The sequence below is a fragment of the Acartia tonsa genome, chromosome 9 (assembly GCF_053477335.1).
Source record: "Acartia tonsa isolate MP-2025a chromosome 9, ASM5347733v1, whole genome shotgun sequence".
NCBI lineage: Eukaryota > Metazoa > Arthropoda > Copepoda > Calanoida > Acartiidae > Acartia > Acartia tonsa.
In genome coordinates this window covers 4,238,711-4,248,835 of record NC_137268.1, presented here as the reverse complement: position 1 = coordinate 4,248,835, position 10,125 = coordinate 4,238,711, and the positions used below count along the sequence as shown (strand labels likewise).

The 10,125-nt window shown below is 46.5% G+C and overlaps 1 protein-coding gene across 1 annotated transcript; it reads left to right on the top strand.

The window, feature by feature from the left end:
- Positions 1 to 508: 508 nt before the first annotated feature.
- On the top strand, positions 509 to 3,113 carry LOC145328436 (uncharacterized). The gene is made up of 3 exons (XM_080172125.1): positions 509 to 1,598; positions 1,701 to 2,629; positions 2,819 to 3,113. Exons 1-3 carry the CDS (start codon positions 1,527 to 1,529, stop codon positions 3,111 to 3,113), a joined length of 1,296 nt encoding a protein of 431 aa, XP_080028251.1. The 5' UTR covers positions 509 to 1,526.
- The last annotated feature ends 7,012 nt before the right edge of the window (positions 3,114 to 10,125 follow it).

Here is a 10,125-nt window from a genome sequence, read left to right as displayed (position 1 = left end):
GGATTTTTGTTTATTTAGGTTCACTGCCTTCAACCCTGTCAGTGTGGTGCTGTTTGTTTGATGGAAAATGGACTATACTAAAACCAAAGTTAAGTGTTTATTTTCCAACAGGAAGAAGTGTTTTGAAACTCAGTGGAAGGTTTCCAAACATTTCTTCCAAATAGGATAGATAGACATGAATTTGGATAGTACAGGTGTCCTAAATATCAAATAAAATGCCCAGCTTAGGGGGCATTTCCAAATATTATTTCAGGTGTCAGCACACATACAACACTTACTTGGGTATCTTCCAACAAATGGACACTTCAGATGATAAAGAATCATGTTGTTGTTTACCTATGGGATTTAAGTTGGGATACAATGGGACAAATAGAAATGTTGTAAAACTCATTTAATAGGTTGACAATTTCAAGTATTGGTAGCTACAAATTTACAAATATTTCTTTACCCACAAAAATAGAATCTTACAAAATTTCTGGTCCACCTGAAGTTTATGTTTTTTCTTTCCATGGGGTGTAATTTGGGATTTAGTTGGAAAAATAGCATTGTTGTAAAAATCATTTTATAGAATGACAATTGCAAGTTTTGGGCTAGATATCTAAAACATTGCTACCCCCAATAATAGGATTTTTGTTTATTTAGGTTCACTGCCTTCAACCCTGTCAGTGTGGTGCTCTTTGTTTGATGGAAAATGGACTCTACTAAAACCAAAGTTAAGTGTTTATTTTCCAACAGGAAGAAGTGTTTTGAAACTTAGTGGAAGGTTTCTAAACATTTCTTCCAAATAGGATAGATAGACATGAATTTGGATAGATATGAAATAGAAAGCCTATAAACTAAGCACTAAGTATTAAGTATTAATATGGGCTACATACCCAAATAACTGAAAAATAAAAAAAAAATATCAAGTTTATAATATGAGATAATCATAATCATTATCAGCATTATTGTTGTTTCTCCATTTCCCTATGAAATCCAGATATTTTCACAGCTAGTTTCTTCTTGCATTTGGCATAGGTCTCAGCCTCTTCCCATTCTAGCTTGTCCACTTCAGTGCACACAATCTCAAGGTCAATTTTCCTCCTGGGGGAGGGGGTTCCCATCTTTACCATTGCTATGGAATTCTGATTTATTCTTTTGTATAAAAAAATAATAATCATCATGAAGGTTGTTTCTCCATTTCCCTACGCAGTTAAGATAATTTCACAACTAGTGTCTTCTTGCAGTTGGCATTGGTCTCAGCCTATTCCCAATCTAGCTTTTCAAAATCAATGCACACCATCTCCAGGTCAATATTGGCTCCATTTTCCTCCTGGGGGAGGAGTTTCCATCCTTACCAGCGCTATGGAATCCCAGTTTGTTACATTCTATGCAGGGCAGGAGGTGCTTTTCAAAGCACTGGGGGATTGACGTCCCTCCCCTTACCAGTCACCCTTTTGTGTAGGACTACTGACCCTACCCTCCTACCAAAAATAAATCATGTCATATTAATGTTCTAAACCATTTCAGAATTATTAGCTTAAACAATGTCTGCCTCAGATATTATTTCCCGCGATGCACTGGTGAGCCTACTGGATAAGGCTTCCCAGCACCTTAAGGTTAGCTTTTATGTTGGCCAATCTCTCTCACACTCTGTAACCCTAATCATCATCATCAATGCTTTGTCATCATTATTACACTCTAAAACGTATCTTCTCTAGGTTGTGTTGTTGAACCGTGACAATGATGTTGCCAACAACCAACTTCAGGCTTTGGCCTTTATTTTGCACAAATATGTGCCTCTCCCCCTTAACAGTAAGGGGATGATTCTTCCCAACCAATTCTCCATTGAGGTCCTCATTCCCATCCTCTCCCAAGTCCTTGTCGGCTTCAAGCTTGATGCTGTTGGTTTCTACCAGCAGCTCAAGGAATTCAAACCTTTTGTTCCCATTCCCAATTCTTCCCCAAGATTCCCAGACAAGCAAGCGGAACAAGACTTTCTTACCACGGCGTTCAAGTCTTTGATTGACAAAGACATTGACAGTGACAATGAGGATCTTGATCCCATTTTTGCCAGACCATCAGGCAACACTTCAACCCTTGTCAACTTTCTTGACACAGTTGTCTTGAGTGTTCGGGGTGGTATCCGCCGCAAGGTCTCGTCTCTTGTCCAGGCTTCTGACCTAGTGCCCAGCACTTCCAGAAACTGGCCCATTCAACCCTCCCCAACACCCATGGAAACCGGCAATACCACCCCAAGCACTCCCCGTCCAAGGCTTGCGCGTCGTGGTAATGGATCTCGTGTCCAGACAACCAGACTCTTTGATTACATTGCACAGCAGCCCCCTGTTTCAGGGGCGTGGGGCCCCGAAGGAGCACCACGCCCTACTCTTGCACCCCCCCCTCCCAGTGATCAGCCACAGCCCATGGATTTTTCTTCCTCTGATGATGAAGAGTTCCCCCCCCTGTCCCCGGCAACTTCCCCCAAATCTCGTCTCCCCCTGTCTGTCTCCCCCAAGTCTCTGCCCCCCCAACCCCTATTTGCAAGCACGCCAAAGATAGTAGTTGCAGCTACTCAAGAACCAGCTCCTACTGCTGCAATTCCTGGTCTTCCTGCACCCCAAGATTTTGCTGGCTTTCAAAATCTTAAGTCAAGGAATAATATGAATGAAATATAAAAAACATTAACTATCAATACAAACATAACTTGAATATCCTTTTGTAATTTCATTACAGTTGCAGTTGTAAATAAAAATGTTAAATTTCATCTGTTATCCCCCTCCCCACCTATTTCTTTCCATTGTCAGAGTATTATTCATATTGTCAACAAAAATAACAGGGTGTCTTCTGGGGAGACTATTCATTATGAAGAACTCTCTGACCAGCAGAGGACCATCAAACAGCTTGAAGATCTCTTGACTGCTGCTTGCATAGCTGTTGATTGTACTAAGCCTGCTGTCCCTGGAAAAACCAAAAAACAATTCAGGTGGACTATCGTTGGCGTGTTGGGGATGTTGACCAACAAGAAGAAGGAGTTCAAGTGCCCCAAGAAGGAGGAAACAGCGGCCAATCAGCTGGCCAGATATAACTCTTTCAGAGCTGCCCAACGCGCCAAGGAAGCTCGTCAGGAATGATACTTAATCTTTGTAGCTGATAAAACACATTAAACATTTAACTTAAAATTTTTACAAATCTAATGTCACAATAAAAATTACAAGCAATAATTAAATTACTCCATTATTACATTATATAAATCATTTCATTTTTAAGTATGTCTCATGTGGCAGGATGATGCATTGGTAACAAGTGACAGTTTAGCACATGTTAGCATTGCATCCACATTGGCATCTCCAATTCCGGAGACTGAGAATAGATTTTCCTGCCTCAGTTTACTCACACCATCTCTGCCCGACACTCCGGCTGTCTCAACCCCGCAGTCGTCTAAGCGTGTCAGAGATGAGAGCAGACCATCTTCTAGACCCCAGGCTTCTCGGCGGAAAACTGCGCCTGGAGCCAGAGCTGAGGCTCCAGCTTCCAGGCGTAGCCTTTATAGAGGCCGCAACAACATGTCCACCACTCCCCCTGTTGTTAACCCTTCCCAGCCAAATTTTAGCCTAGGTTCCCCATCTCTGCCCACTGATCCCTCCCAGCCTGACATTGAGGATCCGGCTGTTGGTGGTGGCGAAGCCGCGGTGGTGAAAGAGTTGTTGGAGCAGGTACACAACACCACCCGCGACTTTCCCACCATCAACACCCTGATTGCTCAAACTAATCGTGTGCTCTCTACAATTCTTGCGGCGCTTGGTTTGCCTAGTCGGTCACACAACAGCAAACTCCCCAAAATCAGGCAGATTGTCCAATTTGCTGTTACACATCTCCAAGATGTGTATAAAATTTTTGCAATTCCCCCTCAAAGCTCGCGCAACCCCAAACAGACTCTAGCCCAGACCATACTGACGTTAAATAGAGTAAGACATGAGTTCATTGATCTTTCAAATTTAGAAAATTTAGATCTTGCTGGACATCAAGATCCTGATTCAAATCAGTGGGCAACAGTCAATTGTAAATCATTTCAATTATTTTTAAAAAAGCATAATTCTTGTAGCAATGATTGGATCAAGTTATTGTACACCCTCTTCTCCTTTCCCACCTTTAAGCAGAATTTGCTTGCAACTGAGCAAACAACCCAGCTCACCAAATACTTGGCCAACGTTGCCCGCTGCACCGGAGTGATCCGTGTCGACCCACCCCCCCAACAATTTCGCACTGCCGCCAATTTCCAACAACTGTTTGAACAGGTAGTTGGTGAGTTGGGCCAAGTGTCCCACCTTTTCACAGAGTTCACTGTGCAAACTACCATAACTTGCTCCAGCAATCATGAAACTGTGTCCAGTGATAGTGTTAGCCACCTTACCATTAACCATGTAAAACGTTTTATGTTTAGAAATTTAGTAGAAAAATTTGTACAGAATGAGGAATCAGATAAATGTAACATTTGTGACTTAAATCAAATTTCAAAACACAAAATTCTTCCCCTTCAAAATGCCTTATTAATCAATTTCAACAATCAAAAGTCTTACAACATACAGCCCCTTGAACAGTTTAAAGCCAGCTTGTTATTTGAAAATACCAGTGGTGTCTATGTTTTGGCCACAGCCTTTGATTCCCATTCTAAGCCTCTCAGTGTAATTACCCTAAACAGGGACAATAATACATATTGTGTGTCCAACAATGTGAAGAAATCTGGACCCAAGCGGTGCAGTGTGGAGTTGGGGTCTAAAACGTGTAACACACTTGTGTACACATACCTTCCCACCCCACCTCCAGCCCCTGTTCTCCAGCCCCCTGTAGTTTTTGAAAATGATGACATTGTTGTTGATGACACTACCAATTGGCTGCAGATTTCTTCACAGGACTTGTTTAAAATTATCAATAGTGATGCTGTCCATTCTCTGCAAGCTAGGGAGGAGCTAATTAGTAGGTTCTTGAACCATGACAGGTTTAAATTCTTCCCGCTTAGAAATGTATTTGCTGCCTTAGCTCCTAAATATAATTGGGACCTGAATGTAGATTGGTCTGACTTACAAATGAAAACCAATTTCTTTAGGCAGTTTAAGAATCTTTCACCAGAAATATTTCAATCTGAATTAAACAAATGTTATGATGAATGTAAAATTAGGCAGGTTTCAAAAGAGCAGGTAGCTGCAAAAGTTTTGATTCATCTTAGTCAATATGAAATCAAGCTTTTGCACAGTAAAATTATGCATGCTTTAGATTTAAATCGCACAGAAAGACCTCCTGAAATGTCTGTCCGCACTCATTGTAAAATTTTGTTAGAGACCTATTATGAAGATCCCCGTCTGTCTCATGTTTTGAGAAGTGAATCGTTGCAGCGGGGATCAAGAAATTATGCCTTATGGCAAAATATACATTCAATTGAAAGAAATCAAGAAATAATAGCAAAAATATTCAGGGACCGGTTGGAGTCGGAGACTGGTGAGCCCCAACATGTTGATGGCAATCCGATTGAGGAGAAGTTCAAAGAGATGTATGATAAGGTAAGTGATTTCAAGTTGCCCGATGACATGTGTACCGTGTGCCATGAAAAGCGCTACGGCTGCTCTATAACTAACGGTATGTGCGAACTGTGTCAAAAGAGTTCCAAGCGTCGGGACACTTTCCACCCCGACAACATGACAAACTTGGGTTCTGTCCCACCCGTCATGCAAGGCATGACTTACATTGAGCTTCTTGCCATCAAGAGGGTCTGTCCCCTTGTCAAAATTGTGAGCGTGGGGCAGCGCCCCTTTAAGAAAGCTGGAAACAACATTTGCTTTGAGGCCGACATTGGGCCCGTTGCCAACCAGCTGCCCAGGCTGCCCCAGGACCTGGAAATAATCTATTTCCGGTCCAACCGGGGCGGTCCACACCTCCGTGCCCGCCGCCACATTATCCAACAGGCATTGGTCTACCTCAAAGCAAATAACACAGCTTACAGCGACGTTATTATAAGCGAAGCTAACCTACAAGCTTACCCCGAGTCGTTAGACGAGGCAGTGGTGGGTATTCGCAACCTAACACCTGAAGCCGAGGGGGGGGATGTTGTTGGGCCGGATCCCGGACCCGGGTTTGAGGATGGGGGGGACGACAGTGAGGATGAGGATGACGAGGGGGGTGTCATTCCCGGTGTTGACCCACCACTCATGGATTCCCACCATGTTGGTGAGCTGCAGCGGGCCGGTGTTGAGGCCCAGCTGGTCAGGGATCAGCTGGTGAACCAGCACCGCGGCACCGAGGCCAATCCCCTTGACTTTCCCCAGCGTGGCAACGTTGCCAATGAATTTGACAGACATTTTTGGGCGCGTGCGTTTCCCCACCTGTTTGCCCAGAACATGGGTGTGTTCTCGTCCCACATGGAAAGACGCACACCACTTACTTTCCATGAGTGGCTTGAACATTGCCTAAATTGGCATGATGGGCGGTTCACCAAGGACCCCCATTTCCTAATGTTCTGCCACCAGACAAGGATGAAGTTGGATGCGTGGCGGGAGGGTCGTTTGTATGTTGCAAGATCTCTCAGTCACTTGACGCATGAACAACTATTAGCCATTTTGAACAGCAATGACAGGTCAGAGGCCGACGGCTTGATTAGTCAAATCCAGCGGTCGGCCCGCAAAGTCCCCGGCTCCAAGGCCCACTGCCGCAGCGAGGGGTACAAGGGCACGTCCATGATCCGTTTCCTGGAAGCCCTGTCGGGGGGCAAGGAAACATTTAATTTTTTCCTCACCCTCACTGCCAAGGAGCTGCATGACACCGAGTTCTTGCAAAGCATCCCTGCGGGCAGATTGCATTTGCAAAAAATTGTCGTAGACAACCCACTCTTGATTCCGGCCAATCCCCCGCCCGGTGCTGAATACATCACCAAGGCGGAGGATTACTTTCAGCGAAACAGGATTCTCAAAGAGCATGCGATCGAGCACTCCAAGTGGTTTGAGAACAAGGTTAAACAGTTTATTGACCTTGTTCTGAAGCCAGTGTTTGGGGTGCGCGAACACCTGTGCCGCTTTGAATTTCAAAGCCGGGGTGGAATTCACGCCCACCTTCTCCTCTGCCTGCCTCTGGGCATCAGCAGGGAGGAGCGTGGTCGTGCATTCCATCCCACATCGCCGTGCGTTGACAAAATCCATAAATTTGTGCGACAGTGTGTAAGACAAAATCCACACAGCACCGTGCTTGACATGATGGCGTGTCCCGGGTATGCTACTCTAGCACAGGAACTGCGTAGTCCGTTGTCTGCTGAGGCCCTCGGCCAGGCCCTAGAAGTCATTGAGCTTCAGGACAAAATTGTCAGGGCCGTGTATGAAAAGTGGGGACTGACCGAGGCCCACCCGTCCAACAGTCTGGACGACCGGTACCTCAACAATGGGGGCCACCTGTTGGCGGCGCCCTCCACTGCTTGTCTTAGGGAGCCGTATGAAACGCGCATCGCGCCTGACCACTACCGACAGAGTCTTGTCAACCTTGTCAACAAGGTGGGCACCCACAACTGTGCCCGCGGCAATTGCCAACGGTCCGTTGTCATGGACGGAGAGGTACACACTGGTTGTCGCTACCACTTTCCCCGCCAACTTGTCGGGTATCATTTTTTAAATAATGATACTGGACGGCCTGATGTTGTTCGCGATGACAAAAAGATCATGGGTGAGGTGCACTCAGTCAAGTCAGTCTCAGGCCGTAAGTATAAAACAATATTGTGGTCTAGAAACCACTTGCACACCTACTCTACAAGTTTTGATTTGTTGCTAGGCTGGGGGGGGAGCATTGAGCTACAGTACTGCTGGAACAATGACAGTGTGTCATTGTATCTCAGTAAGTATGTCTCAAAAGCAGAAACCGTTTCTGAAGCATCTCGCAATGTTGTGTATGAAAGCTTCAAGCGCAGCGCCGAAAACAGTGTTGTCCAATTTGCCCAAACCATCATACGAAAGGTGTACGTTAACCGGGACTATCCTCTGTCGGAGGTGGCGTTCCATCTGGCCAACCAAAAATTGTTCCAGTACTCTCGGACATTTGAATTTGTTAATGTCCTAGGTGACCTGCCACTGACGGACAACAACCGCGGTGATGACGATGACGGGGAAAACAACAATGGGAGGTGGGGTAGGTTCCGAGTGTCCCAAAAAGACTGGGTCAACCAGTATCAGACCCGGTATGATAATGAAACCTTTGTCGCGCTTTGTCAGGAATGGGATGCTGCACCAGACCACCAAAAACCGTTCCCCAAGGACCCAACCACCCTGTCCTTGTGGGATTTTGTGGCCGGTTTCAAGCATGACTGGTCCCCCCGCGAATCGTATGTCATTCCCCACCTGCTCCCCTTTTATAGTGCGCGTCCGTCGGCCGGGGGAAAATATTTAAGAAATTTCCTCCTATCCATGCTCATTGCCTACCACCCGGGGTCTGGAATGAGTGAGGCATTGCATGCCAAGTCTGACAGTGAGCTCATGGAGATGGGGGACACCTACTTTGAGCCAAATGCTGGCAATGTGCCCACATTTGTCTCAGACTTGTGGTTCCACGACGAGACTGACAGGTTGGCACGCGAGGCCCACTTTGAACAGGCCGAGGGTGACATGTTCCCCGCGATGGGCACACCTGATGAAGAGGTTGTCAGGGACGGGAGGGTTGGGGACAATGACTCGGTCGGGTATGACGAAGATGTGCCAGATGTTGCCACGCCCGACAACCTTGTTGATGATGTTGATTTGACTGACGAAGGGTACGACTATGATGCTGATCGTCTGCTCTACGTGCCTGACTGGACCAAGGAGTCGCCGCACCTGTTTCGTGCGAGTGTCACGCCCGTAGAGCAGGACAATCTGGCGGATGTTGTGCCCTTTGACCAGCTGAATCAAGGTCAACAGCGGGTTGTCACATATCTGATGACCAAGGCAAGGGCTGTGTTTGGCAGAGACCATGTTGACGGCAACCCTGATCCCTTCAGACTGGAGGTATGCGGGGTTGCTGGGGCTGGGAAAACAACAGTTATGAAAACGTTTTTCCAGTCTCTTTCTTTACATTTAGAGCAGGTTGGGTCACCGTATGCTGCTGCCGATGTGGTGCGGTTCACAGCCCCAACGGGCTGTGCCGCCAAGTGTTTGCCGCGGCCCACCTCCACCCTCCACAGTCTTTTGAACCTCAAACTCCACTCCACCAACAGCAAGGATGTGGAGCCATTGTCTGATACAGCACTACGCAACGTTCAGGAAAAATTAAAGCATCTGAAGGTACTGATCATAGACGAAAAGTCTATGATCAGTGCCTATCGGATGCATGAAATAAATGTCCGGCTTCAGCAAATTTTTGCTGACAACAGGCCAATGGGGGGGCGGTCGGTTGTCCTAATGGGTGATTTTGGCCAATTAGTCCCTGTACTGGGTAGGTCGCTTGTCTGTCAGCCCAACACTGTGTTTAAGGGTACACCAAAGGAGGCGGAAGGGCTTAAAGTCTATAAAACCTTTACAGACGTCCTCGTCCTTGGTGCATCGGTCCGTCAGGACAACAACGATTCCCTGGCGGAGATACTTAAGTCAATGCGTGTCGGGGAACTGTCGCCTGAGCAAATTGAACAACTTCAGGACAGGTCGGAAGTCCGTGCCGACAATTGTGCTCAATTTGCACAATCAACTCTCTTGTGCGCACGTAAAGCAGACTATGAACAGTTCAATCGGGCCAAATTGGCTGAACTCAACAGTCCTAGGGTGGCTGTGCATGCTGTCAATGAGCCTGATTGGGCGTTCCAGGCAAGTGCCGACGTTGCGGGTAGCTTGGCCAACCAACTTGTGCTGTGCAAAGGCATGCAAGTGATGCTCACCACCAACCTCAACTTGGAGGTGGGCCTGACAAATGGCTCTGTCGGCACAGTGGTTGGGATTGTCTACTTGTCGCGTGAAACCGACCGGGCAGACATTCCCACTGTGTTGGTCAAGTTTGATGGGTACAAGGGGGACAAGAGTGTCCTCCAGGATATCGACAATGTGTACCCTGTTTCGGCCATAACGCGCACATGGTACACAAAAAACACCGAATGCCACCGGACCCAGTTACCACTGGTTCCAGCCTATGCCATCTCAATCCATAAGTCCC

Excerpts from the sequence above, each read along its gene's own strand:
- LOC145328436 (XM_080172125.1), top strand. The coding sequence starts at position 1,527 with ATGTCTGCCTCAGATATTATTTCCCGCGATGCACTGGTGAGCCTACTG. Across the intron at positions 1,599-1,700 it reads AGGCTTCCCAGCACCTTAAG|GTTGTGTTGTTGAACCGTGA; the intron begins GTTAGCTTTTAT and ends TATCTTCTCTAG. Across the intron at positions 2,630-2,818 it reads GCTGGCTTTCAAAATCTTAA|GGTGTCTTCTGGGGAGACTA; the intron begins GTCAAGGAATAA and ends CAAAAATAACAG.